The sequence below is a fragment of the Zea mays genome, chromosome 1 (assembly GCF_902167145.1).
Source record: "Zea mays cultivar B73 chromosome 1, Zm-B73-REFERENCE-NAM-5.0, whole genome shotgun sequence".
Taxonomy (NCBI): domain Eukaryota; kingdom Viridiplantae; phylum Streptophyta; class Magnoliopsida; order Poales; family Poaceae; genus Zea; species Zea mays.
The window spans coordinates 284302464-284322174 of record NC_050096.1 but is presented as its reverse complement, the minus strand read 5'-3'; the positions used below and the strand labels follow the sequence as shown (position 1 = coordinate 284322174).

Below are 19711 nucleotides of genomic sequence, written 5' to 3'. Positions count from 1 at the left end.
GGAACGTGATGTTCGCGAGGAATGGATGATGTCGACAATTAGAGTGCTAGGAAGAGAGAGAGAGCTAGTGAAGATATGAAACTAATAGAGCAACTTCCATTTTCGATGCTGCGATGGGTAGTGCACTAGGGAGGTGGATAGTGTCAACAAGCGTGTACAAGGGGATGAAAATGCATTGAGTCTGGAGATGATCTAAAGTTGTAATCAATAGAGCATGTATATGACCATACAAAACACTATTTTGCATTGTCTATAGAGTGAAGTTTAAAATAGTGAGTGGTAAAAGATGAGATAAGATTCATAAAAAGGTTGCTAGAGACAATCTAACAGCCCGATTATTTCGATGTCACCGGCCTCTACTGAAGCAGGCGTTGATCAACAATTAATTATAACCAACGCCATTCACACGCGCGCTAAAAAAAACTGACACTTAACAACACGAAGCATGGCGTACAATGGCCAGACACAAGGAATACGGGGTCAAGACAGCAGAAATCACGCCTCCCATGATTTCGAATAGCCAACATAAATAACTTTTCGTTTATTTCTGCTTAACTATTTCTCTTTATTTGGAGAACAAATGCATTGACAACGATACAAAACCAGGCTACAATATGCGTTAGTGCCACAAAATCTGATTAGCAAAATTTGATGCCGTCTCTACATAGTGAAACTCCAAGAGGCTATTAACAGGGACAGAAATTTCCACTTCCGTAGAGATTCCTGTGTCAACCCAGCTTCCAGTGACCAAAGCGTCCACAGGCTAAAACGCAGAAGCCATTAGGCCTGCTCCACGGTAGGCACATGTCATGCGTTCCTTCGATCCTCAGTTCTCCACCACGAGCAGGATCAGTGCCACGTTCACCCTTGGCTCCATGCAGGCTTCGGAACTCCAAAGGTTGCAGCCTTCACTCTTGCAGATCTACAACCTCAGTATTGTGCGAAGTGTGTCACAAAGATTTTGTATCGTTTGCTGCTCTTGCGTCGCTTGTGAATCTTGTAGCGGCATGTCCTCATAGCACCTAAAACATTTAAAGACAGTGGAGAAAAGCTATTTACTTCAGTCATACTGCGATAAAATAAATACTCTAGCAGAAGAGTAGTTCAAATAAACTCACGTTTTATGATAAGCTAGAGCTTGGGCCAGGTTCATCAATGTGGGGCTTGTCGTCAGCCTGTGATGCACACCCGGAGGAAGAGGGACCTAATGCACCAAATGCAGTATTAGACTAAGGTCGATCTCACTGGGAGTTTCATCTGAGTTTCATTTGCATTTAATGCTATTACACATCAGCAATTTTGATGACTTGCCAGGTTAACTATGGAGAGAGATAGAGGGAGTTTTATCGGATGAAACCCGTTGGCACAGACACAAAAGTTGGCGTGGCAGTCCCGGCAACTGTGTTAGAGAACTCCCCACTGAAATTGGCCTAAGGTCATTCTCAATGGATAGTTCCATCGCACTGTTTCCAAAGCTGTCAAGTCAACATTTGTCTAGGTCTAGATACATCCTCATGAAAGTATGAAACTCATATCCCCCTTCATTGAATTGCATGCCATGTCATCCTGTTTGCTTAGGTGGTATGTCATTTAATGAGAATGAAACTCCCACTAAGAACGGCCTAAGTTTCCCTCTGCAATCATTAAAAGATAAGTTACTCTGCAAGAGTTAAAGAAAAGAATCTGCCGCATACTTCGTTTTGCCCTTTCCGTCCTTTCTTTGCCTGCCCATCACCACTGAACAGCTCCCTAACTGCCTCCAAAGCATCATTTGTACTTGACCCAGCCAGGCCATTTCCTGATTCATTTTCTGATACTAGAGCTAGTGGTGAAATGTCAATTGCCTTAAGAAATGGTATTGGTACAGTGTTGCCGGCAGCATAAATTGACCAGAGCTACAAAGAGAAAATCATAGAAACGTTGGAAAATTAGACATGGGGCTTAAAGTGGCGAGCAGTAGCAAAAACTAAAATACTTTGGCCTAGTTCAGACATAGGGGGGAAATAGCTGATGTCTAAACCATGAAGGATATACCTTATCCTGAACTGAAAACGCTTTACGGCTTGGGCTGTTGTTCAATTTAGTTGTTGTGTTTGCAAGTCCTGGTGACAAGTTAATTTGATTATCATGGCACCTTATAGTCCCTTCTGCACCAATATTCTTCTTCACTGTTCCAGTTAAAGGTGAGATCACTTTTGATTCCTGCATGTCAGGACCATAATCTGTATCTCGGTCTTTATTGGCATCACTATCACCTATGTTCTCCGCCCTATCAAGAAACTGTGCATAAGATTTGTGATGGGATAAATAAAACCTTCTTGTTAAGCTGCTTTCAATGACTGACAACACAAACAATAAGATAAATTTATGTTTCTCATACCAAAAACTTGAAATAAGTTCTGCTCTCTTTGGATCATGTGTGAAAGAATTGATGCTACCAAGGCCGGGTATGAATTCTGTTCTTGGGAAAATGGGTGATTCTGTCACTTCGTCCCCATCTTCAGTATGAACAATCATAGTACCAAAATCACCTATATGGAAAATAATCATGGGCGTTTCAAAGCTAATAGCAAAAGACAAGAACATATAAGTCCATAGTCTTAACTCCTAAGTCAAACCTTTTTAGCTTGGACCATCAGTTTGTAAATGAAATAAATGTACAGATACCACATAAGACTGATGCCAATAGATTGATTGTACAATAATATTCCAGAATATGTTTCTATGAATGTGTTAGTCAAAGTGCCATATTGGAGATGTGTTGATGTCCTGATGAACTTATATGAGGGGTCATAGTTAGTATGAAACAGCACTATATTTATAAGTGTCCCATTCAGGAACAATAGGACAACCTGCCCACCAAGATATTGGTAAGAACTTCTAAGTAGCTATTTAAATAAAATAAATACAAAGAGTTACGAGCAAGCCATAAAATGTGTAATATTGAATTGACATCATAGTTGCTAAGCAAAGACTCAGAAAAAAAGACGGTTTTAATCTTACATGTATTGGTTAAACAAGCCATTCAAAAGGAATGCTATGACTCATGCATTAGTTAAACAAAGAAATCCCAAAAAAGGAAAATTACCTGCCTGACAATCATTATATGTGCCATGTTTCATGTGTTGCTGAGAACTTGTAGGGACAGTTTCCCCATAGTCCTCATTTATTCGAAAAGGCACATCTTGCGTTGTCTGCAGATACCAAAGTAAATACTAACGTCGAGTGAAATAGCATAACCAACACACATAACACAAACTATGTGACATACATTGTCAGGGTCAGACAGCTCATTTTGCACAGCTAGTGTGGCTCTAATCTTCTTCGCTACCTTGATCTTTGCCAACATTTTCGAAGCTCCACTATTGCACTTCTCAATAAATTTGTGCTGCAGAGGGAATTTCAACAAAATAGAAACAAGTAAATATATTATTAAGACATCACGAAAATGCACCATAAATGTCATCTTTGAGCAGAAATTAAGTACCTTCAGCATCTCAATTGCAGCAGGCCGAAGTCTGGGGTCTTTAGTAAGACACTTTGCAATAAAATCATGGAAGAGGAGAGACCTGAAAATCAAGGTAACAAGAACTTAGGCCAACTGTGCTTAAAACTTCTATTGCCTTACATTTTTCTCAAACATGTAGGAGAGCCGTACCATTTCATTAATAGAAGAGAGTTCACACACACACAACACTGTCACGACAAAGACATACGTGTCGGATTAAAGGGAAAGAAGAACCCGACAAGTGTCAGTGTGATAATGTCTGAGCAAATTGTTAAAATAAAATTTAGTAGCCAATAGTTGTGCAATTCCCTCTTTCAGAAAGATCTGTATGCTCTAAATAAGTTAGGAGTCCCGAATATGGTATTTCATATATGTCGAGGAGACCGATGTTTTCAGGGTCTATGAAATCTTAAAGCAAAGGACAAAATTAGCAGCTTGTCGAACCAAACACTGTATGACTGTCATGTTTGGTCCGCGGAAAAGGATCTCGAAAAGCAGGGGCAGGGCCCCTCTCAAACGCAAATCCTTCCTTTGTGTGGAAGCCCTGACCCTAACAAGGGGTTGGGTGATGTATTAATAGACTGAGTTAGTTGGGCCTAGCCCATTACACAGGGGTGAGAAGGTAAACCCCAAACCCTAAGCGGGTACTCTAACACTTTGATTAACCATCAATAATTGGTGTTGGACGATTGACCACCTCACCAAGTGTGGGCAGGCTGAGGAGACAATCTACTAATCTAGCACGTCCTTAACTCCTGTGTGTTTACATGGCAGGTTTGGTCCTTGTTTTTTTCAGAAACTTTCAATGGTGGCTTGAACACCTCCAGTCAATGCAACTCATTTCTTTAGATAGTGAGGGGTCACCATTAGAAATACACTCAAGGAGATGTGCAAGGGGCTGAATTCCCTTCTTAGTTTGGTAGCCTGGGAAGTATGGAAATTTAGGAATTAGGAATGCCCGTGTGTTGGTGAGGGGTCACCATTAGAAATACACTCAAGGAGATGTGCAAGGGGCTGAATTCCCTTCTTAGTTTGGTAGCCTGAGAAGTATGGAAATTTAGGAATGCCTGTGTGTTTGAGGGGCCTTCTAATATTCAGAGCCTTCTACAAAAGGTACCTGATGAATGTAGCTCTTGGTGCATGACAGGTGCTTCTAACCTCCAGGACATGCTCCTAAGGTTGATTGCCACAGAACCTTGGGGCATGTTTGTTTCCCTTTTGAGATGAACCAAGTTGTACTTGGGCAGCCAGGCTCCTAGTAGCCAGGTTGAGCGCATGCACATGAGCGGTGTCTGGTTATCGTACACACGGAACCTGGTTACTCAGAGATTTCGTTTGGTTAGCTGCATGCAGGCATCTTCTCAGTTCTCACTGACATTTCCCATCAGCGCGCTTGTTGCGCTTGAGCGAACCTGGCCGCATAGAAACGAGGATTTTTGCCGCATGATTAGAGCCTGGCTCATGAGGAAATCTTGCACCGCGTGGGACGGGCCCCAACTTCCAACCAGGCAACCAAATGCTCGGTAGCTGCATCCGTGGAGTCTAGCCCCAATGTATGCAGGTAATCAAACACCCCCTTAGTTTCTGGTTGGCGATTTGATCTCCCTTGGTTATGTCCTATAGTCAGTGGTGTGGGTTTTGTATATAACTAGGTCTGGGTGGAGTTGTTTTCGCCTCGCTCTTGTACTCTTTTCTCTCTCTTAAGTCTTAATGAAATGGCATGCAGCTCCCATGCGCAGTTCAAGAAAAAATATTGACTGGCTGTAACTTCCATCAAGTTGTAACTAGAATTAGCTACTCTCTCATACTATGCAGGCCAACAAGGTAAAATAAGCAGGCAACATAACTGCTCTGATCATAGGCAAAATGTTCAGTCGATTGTAGAAGCCAATCAGAAGAGGATGGAGATAGCACAAGAGCTCAATTAATAAAAGGGCACCATTTTTTTCTGCTCATTTGTTTTTTTTTCACTTTTGGTACTATTTACTGTATCTTCAAGCTACAGTATGCCCAAAATCCAAACAAATAAAAGGAGTTCTGGGAAAATAGTATTGACAAATAACTGTTCAGTTTTCAATCCCAGTAAGAGCTTGTTTGGATTAGTGCCTCTAGTTTATATTGATTTCATTGCAGATCACAAGAAACCTGGGCCAATCCCTATTTCTAGGCACTTAAAAATCTGATATTGCAAATATTAGATCTGATGAGTCCGTCCCGTATTCAAATTACTAGAAAACACTCACCATTTCTCTTTATCCTCCAGCATAGGTGCTGGTTCACTAGATATCATGAAGATAACCTGAGATAGGCAGGGGGAAGAGAGACCGTTAGCCAGTCTATCAATCTAAACGAAAATGAAATAATAGATTGATATGTATACCAAATAGTTAGCAAGATGAAGTTAAAACAAATGCATCAGAAATGAAATTAAAGAGACAAGTACACTGCACCAAAGATAGAGCAGTTTATTCTGTTACAGGTTACAGCCTATTAGCCTCATTAACTGCAGATACTGACAACGCATTGAGAAGCACCGCTTACTCTCATTGGATGCACAGTGGATCTTGGTGGCATGCCCTACAGATACAAAATAAATATTAAAAAGCATTGTGATGACACAAAAAGGAAAAGGTGTAAATTCACAAAAGAAAAAAACAAAGAACAATGTCTACCTCTGCCATCTCGATTGCAGATACACCTAATGCCCAAACGTCTACCTGGCGCAGAAAACAAGTACACATGATTTAGTAAGACAAATTAAAGAAAGAATCCAACTGCAAAAACAATTTTCTCACATTGCAACCAGTAGGCATGTTTTAGAGGTTAAGTAGTAAGTAATATTTTTTTACTAGAGGAACTATCAAGAGACAAGGAAAAGAAATAACATGTTTTGGCACTAGGCAGGGGTTTCATAAGTCATAACAATTGTTAAATTGTTTACTGGCTTTTATGACTTTGCAGCTACACGTAACCTTTGTTTTGCCATATGTAAAGACATTCCACAGTCCGCACCCAAACAAACAAAATATTAAAGAAATCACTCAGCAAAAAACCCAATCATAAATTTATGGGCCAAGTGATAGAGTGAAATGGCAACATCCATAAATGCTGCTAAGATGAACAATTCCATAGATAGATATACACTGCAGAGAGAATAGCATGCTACCTTTCCATCATAACGACTTTCTTGAATGACCTCTGGTGCCATCCAATGTGGAGTACCAATGAACTGAAAGCATTAACATGAAGGATCAAATAATGGAAATTAGTGTGCCACTAAAACCTTTGTTCTTTGCAAAAAAAACACTGCATTATTTTTATTTGGCAAAAGCCATACAGACTGAGGTTAGAGAGCAATGCTGACAGTCTGTTGATAGAGTTATTTTACTGTAAAATCGGGACAGTTTTATCTTTGCATTTTGATTGAAGTATATATTAACGCCCCAACAACAGAAACATCCAAGACACCGTATACATGTAGATTTGTGTTGTGCGATCATGATGGATCTGGGCTCAAAGCATGGCTGCATGTCAATGACAAATTGACAACAAATCAGTATGTGTACTTAGAAGTGTCTGCTTGTGCGTGCTTGCAGAAAAGCAATGGATATTGGATACCATCAAGAAGAGGACACCAAATGTTTCCGGCACACTACTACGAAATGGTTGGATGTAGAACTATTAGTTATGGGTTACTCAAGCATTTATGTATTGCCATGGTTGGAAACTAGAGAAGTGTAGCTGCCTAGAACGTGTAGAAGAGAAACAAGAAGTATCAACAGCAGTAGAAAGGGAGTAGATTGATTTTTTTTTCTTTTGGTTTCTTTCTAGATATTGATAAATTCCAGTCAATTCTTTTTTTTTTGAGCAAACGCAGGAGAGCTACGTGTCATTTCATTAAGAAGGAAACAATACAACAAGGGGGGGGACAACAAATGCCCCCCCCCCAACACAAGGCCAGTCAGGGCAGTCATGACTAGCAAAACACACCCCAGCCACTAGAACAACACTGGCAGCAGTACTGGGGACGACGACCAAGAACTATTCTATAGGTGTGGTGAGAGCAGGCCCCTAAGCCCAGCACCAAGCATTACCTTCCTCAAAAACAGCCACCACAACACTTATAGTATAGTACTACATTATATCATCGTCCTAGAGAACCTGAACTTGTACTCTACCCTGATTTTCCAAACTCTGACTCAACGTACCTCCTAGATCTAGCCAACTATGAACTACCCTAGCTGATTTGGACTCCCAGTGCACCAACTCCCTAACAGTGAGGAAAAAAGATGAAAGTACCATCCATAGTGAAGATGACATATTGGGCAGGGGCCACCTGCCAGTAGGATGATAACACCCTGAATAATATTTCCCAATTTGGACGTCTTTATATTATGATTTCCACAACTGTTGATTTGATATGCTACTGTCACAGTAACCCTCTACTTTCTCCAATAGCTCCAGCAGGGCAGCAATGTGCCAGCTTGAAATGAGCCTCGCAGTCATCAAGAACAGAAGAATTGTTGAGTGGTGGGCTAGTGGCCAAGGAAGAAGCCAAATGGGGGAATGAGCAAACTCATAATGGGATATTTGGGGACTAGAGGCTGTCACGAATGGGTTTCGAAAAACAGAAGAATGCCAAGGAAGAATTGAGCAAGATATATTATATATGAAATATACACATTCCTATTTTTCAATATAACACTTAACAGAAATAGCTAGGACTTCACATCGATCATTTTCCAACACGAACTTGTTTCAAGTTCTCATCAAAGTATCATCATATTAAAGAACCATGCACAAGCACAAATGGGGCATCTTATAGTAAACTGGCATTGACAAGTTTCATCTGCACTTCATTTTGTTTGTCACATCGATGTGAAGTTTCTTGAACTTTGGAATTTGAAGTAGCAAAAGAAACACTGTTAAGAATACCGTGTTGCGCTTTGACATGGTTCTTGTCAGCTGGGCAGCTACACCAAAATCACCTGTTTGTACATTGTTGAGCATGTCAAACACAGAAGTCAAGACATGCAGAAATATCAAGTGCCAACAAAATGAAAAAAATGAACAAACAAATGTGCTTACCCAACTTCACCTCGCCTTGCTCAGTTAGAAGGATGTTGCCCCCCTTAATATCTCTGTGAACTTTAAAAATGGAGTGCAGGTAAGCAAGGCCCTGGAGAAGAAAATAAGCACACAAAAGTTAAATATCCGAAGACATTTAATTGCCCCACAAATGTGGTGTTAGAACCTTTAGTGCTTCTCTACAAATGTAAGCTATTTGGGATTCATCAAGAGGCTCCTCTGTGATGCCTATCAAGTCAGCAACACTTCCACCACCACAGTATTCCATAATTATCTGTAGGTTGAGAATCACATTTGCATCAAGATCATGTTAAATGAGTTGACAACTAGATAAATCTCACAATGATAGAAAAGTTTGGCTAGTTCCTAATATTAATAAAATGGATACAAGCAGGCTATTTGATTATTTATACCCATAGGTACTCCTCTCCTTGGTAGCTTCCAAAGTAGCGGACAACATTTGGATGGCTGCATTGCTGCAGCATCTCAATTTCTCCCCGTATGTCTTCATAGCCTTCTTCCTGAATGCCAGAGATACATGCTTATATTTTAAAGACAAAAATGCAAGGACTCAGAAATCAGAAAGCAACCACATTTATGAGATTCTCCCACAATTAAGCCCATGCAAACAAAATGCTCACAACAAAAGCAATATGGTTGCCAAATATGAAATATGTCTTGGGTAGCCTTCCGGAATATTCACAGAACTTTGTAATAAGAAGCTAGAAACTAACCCCTTCTGTTAATGAGATGATCTTGACAGCCACAAGCTCCTGCGTTCTGAGATCCCTTGCTTTGTACACTGCACCATATGAACCTTTCCCTGCATTTCCAATTGAATTTGCATTGCGCAAAATAGCTCAAAATTTCAGGCATTATACAAAAAGACATATAAAGAACTAATGAAATAATAATTCCAGAGCAAGAGTCGCACCAAGCTCATGGAGCAGCTCGTACTTGGTGGAAGGATCCTCCCTGGTAACACTGTCTGGCACCGAGCTGACCGATGGCTTCCGCCTTGAATGTTGTTGCTGTTGTTGCTGCATCAGAGGCGATGGCTGCCGGAGCTCCTCTGACTGCTCCACCGCTGGAGTCCAGAAAGAGGACCCGAAACCCCCGCCGCCGCCAGAGGCAGATTCATGGGAACTGGAGCCCCCGCTGGTGTGGCGAATGAAGGTGCCAGAGAACGACCCGCGGGGGCTCGACGGGCTCCCTGGCCGGCGGATGAATGTGCCGGAGGCTGACTTCCCGGGGCTCGACGGGCTGCCGGTCCGGCGGATGAATGTGCCAGAGACGGACTCGCGAGGGCTAGACGAGCCACCCGAGCGACGGATGAATGTGCCGGAGGCGGACCCGCGAGGGCTGGAGGAGGTTCTCCCCGAGCGTGTGGTGGAATGAACGACGAAGGTAGAGTACGGGTCGTCATCGGTAGCGCGGGGGCTTGAGCGCCGCAGATCCAGGAACGGAGATCGACCGGAGGCCGGGACGCCGCTCTTGAAGGCCGCCGTGGCAGAGAGGGAAGCATCGTCAGGGTCGGAGGAGTAGGGGTCCTCGTCGTCGTCGAACGAGGCGCCGCCAAAGTCCTTGGGGAGCCGCTGAAGAAGCGGAGGCAGCGAGGAGGGGTCTTCCTCCTCGTCTTCCTCCGCCCGCGTGGAGGGGCCCCTGCCGCCGCGGGCGTCGTCTTCATCGTCATCGCCGTGGACAACGAAGGTTGAGTAGACGTCGGTTTTCTTGGCACGCGACCACGGCGAGCGCGGGGAGAAAGCCATGGCGTGCCACGCGAGGTGGGACTGGGAGGAGACGGTGAAGGTGCTCGTCGGGAATGGCAAATGGGGAAAATTGTTTGTTTAGTTGGATCCAGTTCACTCGAATCTGGCAAATACGGGTCGGGCTTGGATGGGCCATCCCATTTTAGGCCCACACGACCACACCCAATCACCCACAGTCCAGAGAGCTTCGAGGACTGAAGGGTCTCGCATTTCCCTCCTCTCAGTTGCATTTGTACGGTTGCACACGAGATCATTTTGAAAAAAAAAACAATGCAACGATGTGGGAGAACGTTTAGAGCTAGTTACCGGTGGGAAGATGTTGGATGGTAGAACGTTTAGGGAAAGTCTAAAATCCGGAGGGTATTGAAGGGCTTAAAATCACCTTCTTATTTAAAATTGAATAAGGAGTGAATTTTAGCCTCTTTAATCCTCTCCGGGTCTAGTTGGAATTGGAGGAGTAGAGCGTTCTAGCCCTTTCAATCCCCTGCGGTTTTCTGGCTTCCAAACTAGTCTTTATTGGCATATATGTTTCCACATCACACGTGGTAGGGTGAAACCATCATTACAATTTACACATTACATCCTAAGAAGAAGGCCATATTTGATTAGAGGGACTAATCTTTAATCTCTAATTTTTAATCTTGTTTTCTAATTTTTAATCTTGTTTAGTCCTTATTTTACCAAACGGAAGGACTAAAGTAAAGACTAATTGGTTTTAGTCTTTAGTCCCTCACATGGGTGCTAAAAGTGACTAAAAAGCAACATTTACGCTAATTGTCTGTGACTAGAAAACTGACGTCATACATAGAAAACACTAAAAAGTGTATTTTTGTCTTTATATGTTACATTTAATATATTTAGAATATGTTTAGTCCATACAACCAAACACGATATGGACTTAACTTTAGTCTTAAAACTAATGAAACTAAACGCGACCGAAATATCCCGCAATCCACAATGGGATAAAAATAACAGAACATCGAAAGGAGGCTGACCAATAAAAATCAGGTCAATGGTTCATATAACTGGCATCTGCAGAACCAAAAAAAAACATCTGATTGGGATTTGCTATTAGGTCAAACAATTGCTTATGCAGTTTCAAAAAAAAATCGCTTATGCAAATTTCTCCCATATACAACTAAAGTTACACTAGCACATTCCTCCTGAAACAGTAATACTGAAAACATACTCTTTTGATTTGCGTGGTTGAATCTACAAGCTTATACGGTTTGTTTCCAGAATTTGATCGATCTATCGTTTCCACAACTAACAAAAACTGGCTCAACTGGGGAATGGTCGAGCCATCTAGGAGCACCAGTGCTGCCAGAAGGCAATCTTGTAACCTTTTCAGCAGTAAGTGCATCCCAGACGACAACCTGAAGAGTGACATATCATAGTTAAGCTCTATTTCCCTGCTGAACTACAAATACATATACTGTTCTGAAATTGAGATTTACCTCATTGTTTTGTTCATCAACTGATAGCACAAATTCCTCGGTTTCATTGAAGACAGCCTGGATAGTAAGAACAGTTATTATCATATTTATCGTTTATCATAGAAGTTAGGTACGTTGTTATCCTTAGAAGCTCAAGCCAGGCTATTTCCGGATTAAAAATGCAATATTTTGTTTCCTAAACTTTGGGTAAAAAAGAATATGTATGACACACGAGTAAATTTAAATCAGAAAAAATGATAATCTTACAAAAACACGGAGAATCTAACCTGACAACGAAATTGTCTGCGAATTGCTCCTGCATATTGCTTCACAAGTCGTCCAGTGCCAACTTCCCATAACTTGACACGAGAATCTTTCCCACAAGATAGGACGTACCTGAAAGAACACAGTAAACTTCATAATATATAGCCAAAATACAGTGCACAGTTTTATGAAATCCATGAACATTATCTAAACATGTAATTTGGGTAGTCAAAGTTCACTACATCATATTATTTGGATCAATCTTAGGATCTGTTTGGTTGGGCTGTGGTTGTGAAAAAAGTTGTGGGTTGTAAGCTGTGAAAAAAGTTGTTATGGCCTGTGAGCTGTTAAAAAACTAAAAACCGTTTGGTGGAAACCACTAAAAGCCGTTAAAAGTTTTTCGATATATGTTTTCACAGTTCTATCCGAAAGCCACTAAAAGCAGGTCCAGGGGTGCTTTCAGTTTTGCACTGCGAAAAAGTCGGCTTTTACAAAAAAAACTGCTTCCTGGATCCAACCTTTTGGTTTGGCTTTGGCTTTTGGCTTATATGGGGCAAAAGCCAAACCAAACACACCCTTATATACAAGTGCATTCACACTGTATATAACTTTGTAACTGTTAGATGTCTATACATATCCTTGTTGTATTTGGTTTCATATATAGTCCTTGTTAGATGTTTGTGAATATGTCCCTATCGTATTCGATCTCATATATAGAATCCTTGTTCTACACATTCTCTATCATATATCAGTGTATATATTCGAGCCTAATGACCGCATATTGAATATAGTGCAAGTTATAACATGGTATCAGAGCCAATTTTTAGGGTTAGGGTTCCTTCCTTCTCTACGATTTTTTCTCACCTATCGCATTTGCACGTGTTACGGCCTCATGAAATGACACCCAATGCTCTGCTCCCATGCGAGGCCGAGTTCCGCTCGGGCCTGTCGTCTGTGTGCTGTTGTTGTATTCCGCTCGCGCATATAGACCCCCTTCCGAATCCGTTTTGGTCGGATCCGAGTTTGCAAATTTGGTTCTAGTCGTTTTTATAAGGTTCCGGTAAAAAAAATTAGTTGGTGCCGCTTTTCTTTTGCGCTTTTGTCGAGGCCTGTCGTTGCTCCACTCTCGCTGTCGAGAGTCAACTGCTGCTATGACCACGTCTTTGACCTCTTTGTCTGGTAGTGTTCTAGTTCTATGATTTATGATGCTTTTAATGACACCAATTATCATGGCTAGGTTTCATGCATGCGTCTACATGTGTGGTTTGCGCCTTTGGGAGTTCCTCACTAGTGATTCGTTGTGCCCTACTTGTCCCACTACTCATACATCGCAAGTGATTCTAAAGAAGGCTACTGACGAGGAGTTGCTCGCAGACTATGATGATCAGATTCCTCCTATGACTCTTAGTTTAGTGCTTACATGACTTGATTGGATAAGGATGTTCGTGTCAGTGTTATTCTAGCCTCTAGTATGGAGGGTCGTCTTGTTGCTAATATTGTTGAGTTTGAGTTTGAACATCAGATGTCGCCTTTTTTGCATGACCGTTATGAGCCTACTAGTCGGTCCACCTACCTTGCTACTATTCGTCGGGAGCAGGTCTTATGACAGCGAGATGTTTGTGTGTTTGGTAAACATCGGATGTGGCCTTTTGTGTGGTCATTATGAGCCTACTACTTAGTCTACCTATCTTGCTACTATTCACTGGGACCAACTCTTATGAAATCGAGATTCTACAATTGATGAGTTTTTCGCTTAGATGATTGTTATTTGGTGTCAGTTGTCCCGAGATGTCACCAGATACTTGTCAGTCTTGCCAGGGTTAGAAGGTTGCACTTGAGCTTCGTCGTACGTACGACTTCTTGACCCGGCTTCGTAATGAGTTTGAACCCCTTTGTGCTCAGTTGCTCGCTCATCATCATTGTGTCTCTCTGATTGATGTGCTTGCTAGTGTCTGTAATGAAGAGACTCGTCTGTGTAATGCTAGCCTGTTGCAGTCTTTGTTAGTTCTTTGTCTTCACGATCACCTGCTACTACAGTGACAATGTCGTCTTCAGTTGCGCCTTTTGTGCATGGAACGTGGTGATTTTCATTGTGCTTATGTGATTGTGACGGGTATGTGGAAGACTACTGATTCAAGAAGGCTTAGGCTCGCCGTTCTTCATAGGGTACTGGTGGTGCTGGTACTATAGGATCTCGGGGGAGTTTGACTACCACTATGGAGGCTACTTCATCACCTTGCGGCCTCTACATCTACAAGATTTGTTGGTTCTGTGACTCAGTCCTACACCTACAGGTTCTGTTACTAGTTCTGTCTTCCATTAAGGGGCCATCTCTCCCTTCCACTTCAAGTACTTGTCCTTGGATAGACTCTGGTGCTTACTTTCATATAACTCCTCGTTGCATTTGTCTTTCAGATGTGAGTCCTTCATCTCGTTCTCTCATTGTCCATACTGCTAACAGGTCTTCCCTTTGCGTTGTTGGTCAGAGTACCCTTCTCTCAGGTTCCTGATGTTTCTTTTGTTCCTGATTTGACCATGTAGCTCATGTCTGCTGACCAAATTATTGATAATAACTATCGTGTTATTCTTGATCTAGAATTTTGTTGTGTCAGAATCGAAGCACATATCACCTGGTTGGTATTGGCCCTCATTGTCAGGACTCTTAGCGCATCTAAGGGTGTGTTTGATTGAGGAGCGGAGGGGAATGAAACGGCTCCATTCTTATTTTTTTGATGTTTGGTTACCATGGAGGAGAGCGGAGCGGCTCCTTGAGTCTATAAATAGCAAATATTTAGGATGCTCTCGCTCCACCAAAACGACCAGATGCGAGTGCTCTCATCCCTTTCCTCCACTCAACAGTCATATGGCTCTCCAACCAAACAATAAACGAAGCGGCTCCGCTCTATTCTACTCTTCAACCAAACAAAAAATGGAGTGGTTCCGTTCTGCTTGCCAAACACAAAATGAAATGGCTCAATTCTTAGAAACTGGAATGGAGCCGCTCCATCCCAGTTGGCTCCCCAACCAAACGCACCCTAAGAGTATTACTAGCTTTGTCTTACTTCTGCTACGTGTGTCAGTCTTGCTAGGGTCGTTTTGACTATGTTGATTTCGTCTTTTGTTCAGTGGCATCATCATCTAGGCCATATTTGTGGCTCTCCATTACCACTTCGATTAGTCATGGTTTTTTAGGCTCTGTTTTAGGTTGTAGGTCTTTACATCAGTGTTAGGGTTGTCAGTTAGAAAAGTAGATACAACCTCCTTACCGTTCTAGTGAGTTTGTTTCTCAACATCCTTTTGATCTTGTTCACTCTAATATGTGGAGGTCCTTGTTCCACACGATCTCTAGTGTATGTATTCGGGACTAGTGCTCTCATATTGAATATAGTGCAATTCATAACATTAAAAACTAGGCCTTTTAGAAGAAGCCTCAAAAGTGCTTATAGGCAGATTAGTTTAGTGGAGAAACATTAGAGAAAAGGAGAAAGAGATGTTAGTTGCTATTCGTGTCATAGAGTTAAGACCTGTCTGAAACACACGAGATTCTGCATGACATGTTACAAATCATTCAGAATTACTACAAGATTCCCACATTCCAAACAGGGTTTGAGGTAGTTACTGTCTTGAGTCAAACATGCAGCATATGTCTTTCTCTCTGTTCTTCAAACCAAACAATAGCTGGATCTTATATCTTGAGGGAAGAACACCTTAGACATACTGGTAGCTCACTTACCTCTCATCTTTGGTGAAAATCGCGCTAATAGCTTCTGATGATCCATGTGCTCCAATAATAGGTCGAACACATTCAGCAGATACTCCATCCCAAATGCGCAGAGAACCATCTTTAGAAGCAGTCACATACAAGCTCCCAGTACAAGAGTAGCGTACCTGGCAGCGACATCAGTAAGCACGGCTAGCGGAGTAAAATTAACCTTTGATGAGAATAAAACCAATGCAATCTAATGCTTGAGAATCAGATGGAAAGAGAAAAGCTACCTGGTTAATGGGAGAACTAGAATCCTGTGCATTTGCTGATAAGTAGCATGTAAAAGTATTTATATCATATAAATGAGCAACTGGGTGATCAGTCCCTGCAAATAATTTTATCAGTGTCACTTGCTTCCACGATATTCATCAATATGTGTACGCGTGCGTGTGCGTGTGAATGAAATATTTGACTATATGAAAGAAGAAAAATCCATAAGATATGATCGCAATCTTTTTCAAATGCCCAAGAGATAGAAACTGTTAATCCAGGAATGAAATCCAAATTCTTAAGCCTGAATATCAAATTGTTTTGGGTGAAATGATTAAATTACTTTACAGATAACAACTGAAAGTGTGTTAACAACTTATAATGCATAAAAATCAGAGCAAATAAAAAATGATATCAGAAATCAAGAATCAGTTAATAACAGCAGAAGTAGAAATCAAATTTAAATACCTGCTAAAAGGTAATCCCCACAAGGATGAAAACATACAGATCTAACATTATGAGTATCCTGCCCAGCATTAACAAATGAGCCTGGTTAAATGCAATGAACAATTGAACACACTATTTAACATGATATATAGATAGATCGGTTTGCTAGAATTTACAACCTGAATAACTCTGAACGCTTTCCTCGCATTGGTTTTTGAAAAGTCAAAGAATCTGTTGAGCGAATTTTTTCAAGTACAAAACAACATCACAGATAGCAATTAATACCAAAAGAATTTACTTAAAAAATCATGCTTAATCTCAGTATGAGCAATTCAAATAGACAATTTAACAGCACAGAGTGTAGACATCAAGGTTATACCTTATTGTACTGTCTTTTGCAGCTGATATCAGTATTGGACTCTCAGGATGAAAATCCAGATCATTGATGGCCTGCAAAAAATCAATCATGTTTACAAGCACAGTGGAATATCGAGAAGTGGGAAAAAAAAGTAAGCAACTAGTGAAAATGGAAAAAAAATGTTGTTTATTAAAAAATTGAATACCATGTCAATGCTCCATACAACTCAGTAAACAAATATATAACTATAAACTGCATGTGCTAGGTGTGCATCCAGTGTGCTAAACGTGACTTGAGTATGTGTATATAAGTGTGGTGGCAGGTGGAATTGATCTACACATGTATTTCAGTCTTTCTATAATGCAATGGTATGCAGCTCTCAGCATATTCAAGGAAATGGATACTGCAGGAGACCTAACTCAGGGGCAATCTTGTGGAAGTGTTGAAAAGAGTCTCACGACCTTGAACAAGAAAGAAAATGGAATCGTCTTTTCAGTCGATCTACATAAGCTTCCGTTGAGGCGAATTCTTAATTGTTTGAATTGTGTAATCTCCCATTATGGAGATTGGTAACCGACTCAAAGCAATTTGATTGTAATTCAATACATGACGATCATAAGTAGAAAGTTCATATTCTTCAGTCATTGATAAACAATTTGTATAAAGTGTCATATATGAACAATACATGCTCACCTGTGTGTGATCATAAAATGTCCGTACCACAGGCCTGGCAGGGCCATCTTTAGAGTCTCCTACCATAGTCTGCTTAATCTTAGCAACCTGCAAGAGAGAGCAATAGTGAGTTGCAAGTTGCAACTAAGTACAAAACAGTACAAGCTCGCCGAGTACCCAACAAGTTTACCTCAAAAAACTTAATGGATGTATCAGCACTCCCAGTTGCAAAATACTTTCCATCAGGACTAAATTTCACACACCGGGCAGCGTTCTACAGACAAATACAATGGTAACTTGATAAGCCAATGAACATCAGTAAAATCTATGGCTGGGTCAATCTCAAGTTGTATACATAATCATGATACTGTGGCGAGTGCAAAATGTTCAAAAATAGTAGCAAATATCCAGATGGGCAGGAGAGTGACACAAAAGTATTTGCAGTGGCGCATTAGCAAGGGAAAACTTGAATCATATGCACCTTATGGTCAGAGACATGCTTCACCTCGTGCTTGGGGAAGCTTTTGGATGAGCCCTTGACATCCTGAATACTGCACAACACAGCACCAGCGTCAACACTCCTCGCCAATCACTGTCCGGCACCAGAAAAAACACTGCCGCAAGCCACTAGGCAACACCATGGGTGCGCAAGGTTGGGGTTTACCTGAAATCCACGGCACTGGAGCCGGGCGGCTGCACCGCCACACCGAACCCGGCGGAGTCGAATGCGGAAGCGGCGTCACCTCCTCCGTGCTCCGCGGCGAGGCCCTGCGAACCAATAATGAGGGTTTAGGCCCGTTCAGAACAAATACTAGGCAGGAGGAAGGGGAGAATGGGGGGACCTTGGCCACGAGACGCAGGAGGTGATTGGCGGGGACGGATTCGGCAGCGGAGATGGGGGTCATGGTGGCGGCGGCGACGGCGGCTGCGGCCTGCCCGAGGTTCTGGCTACGGAGGTGTGCCACGATGAGCGCGTTCACCTGCCGCAGCAGCTTCGCCTCCTGCACCGCCTCGTTCATTGCTTTGTTCTCGTCGCTTCGATTCTCTACCCTCCGAAGTCCGAAGGCCGAACAAATCCTGGATGCCTTGTGCGGGAGGCGGGTTCAGTTGTACTGCGATCTGTGATTGGACTGAACTACTGAAGCTGAAGAAGACTAGCAAAACTCCTTACTCCTATGCTTGCTACTACACTATCCCGTTACAAGTGCATCCCGAGTAACGTCTCATGAAATGACAACAGTTCTCGCTCGTGACAAATCTCTACTACTTATTAAGAAGGTAAGGGTAGTCTGTCGTTCTGCCGTTTTGCCGTTCTGCGATCTCAGCCGTCCATTCTATCGTGTAAATCTCAGCCGTCCGATCCCGCAGTCCATCCCGCGCACCGCAGCCCATGACATACGGCAAATGGAAAACCCTAATCTTCAGCAGTCCCGTGGTCTCCAGCGCCCTCGTCGCTTACCAGCCGCCACCCGACCCGCGGCCTCCATCTTCCCGCTCGCCGCTTGCCAGCTTCCACCCGCAACCGCCGCCCTGCCTCCCGTCCCCTCCCCTCCCAATGGCACATCCGGTTCCTGCAGACGGGGCAGTCTCCCTCTCTTCCCATCGCAGCCCTAGCTAGGGCGAAGACGGGGCGGTCTGCTCCGCCTCCAGCCACGCCGCGACACCTGGTGGCGACTCCATCGCCTGCTGAGCACACGGTGGACGCGACGGGAGATGGCGGTGGAGGAGGGCCGACGAGGGCGGCGGCGCCACGGAGCACCCGGTCGAGGTGATCGGCCGCATCCGGAACCTCACCTCGGGTGTCTCATCCGCGCTGGAGTTCGCGTGGGGCGGGACGGCCGTGCCGTGCGCGGCGACGCCGACGGGTGTCGCGACTTCACCCTCGACGGCGTCTCTGTGTCGGAGGAGGAGGACCTCGAGGGGTTCTACCGCCGGTTCGTGCGCTCCAGGATCCACGGCGTCCCCGATGCGCTCGGCAACCTCCATCCTCCTCGTCGCGACGATCTCGGTCGGCCGAGCTCCGCACCAACCAGGCAACCACCAGCTCGATCTCCTCGCTGTGAGCCTTGCCAACCTCCAGCCTGCTCTCCTCGCAGACATGCGAGGATCTTGGCCGGCCCAGCTCTGCAAACCCGCCCCTCTCGCGTCGAGCTCCGCGTTTCCCCACCCGCCATCCCGCCCTTCGTGTTTCCC

General features: G+C 43.1%; 2 protein-coding genes across 3 annotated transcripts; both read right to left on the bottom strand.

The window, feature by feature from the left end:
* Window positions 1-491: 491 nt before the first annotated feature.
* LOC103644020 (serine/threonine-protein kinase STE20) lies at window positions 492-10479 on the bottom strand. Of its 2 annotated transcripts, none has more exons than XM_008667209.3 (18): window positions 9531-10479; window positions 9331-9419; window positions 9010-9117; window positions 8763-8870; window positions 8597-8687; window positions 8444-8496; window positions 6675-6737; window positions 6181-6225; window positions 6050-6085; window positions 5752-5807; window positions 3488-3569; window positions 3272-3388; window positions 3089-3194; window positions 2381-2531; window positions 2035-2269; window positions 1695-1895; window positions 1119-1204; window positions 492-1022 (listed from the first exon to the last, which is right to left on the bottom strand). In XM_008667209.3, exons 1-18 carry the CDS (start codon window positions 10363-10365, stop codon window positions 923-925), a joined length of 2562 nt encoding a protein of 853 aa, XP_008665431.1. In that variant the 5' UTR covers window positions 10366-10479; the 3' UTR covers window positions 492-922. The 2 variants fall into 2 exon arrangements, 1 of the variants encoding a protein (XP_008665431.1); XR_004855640.1 differs by having other exon boundaries at window positions 527-1022; window positions 1312-1895; window positions 9531-10470.
* A 977-nt stretch (window positions 10480-11456) lies between these two features.
* Window positions 11457-18695, bottom strand: LOC100192488 (uncharacterized). The gene is given in 13 exon segments (NM_001137708.1): window positions 11457-11741; window positions 11823-11879; window positions 12089-12197; window positions 15799-15953; window positions 16062-16156; window positions 16510-16567; window positions 16668-16719; window positions 16868-16938; window positions 17540-17626; window positions 17709-17792; window positions 18000-18069; window positions 18183-18286; window positions 18361-18695. Coding segments are annotated over 13 exon segments (1275 nt in total). The 5' UTR covers window positions 18538-18695; the 3' UTR covers window positions 11457-11585.
* Window positions 18696-19711: the final 1016 nt, after the last annotated feature.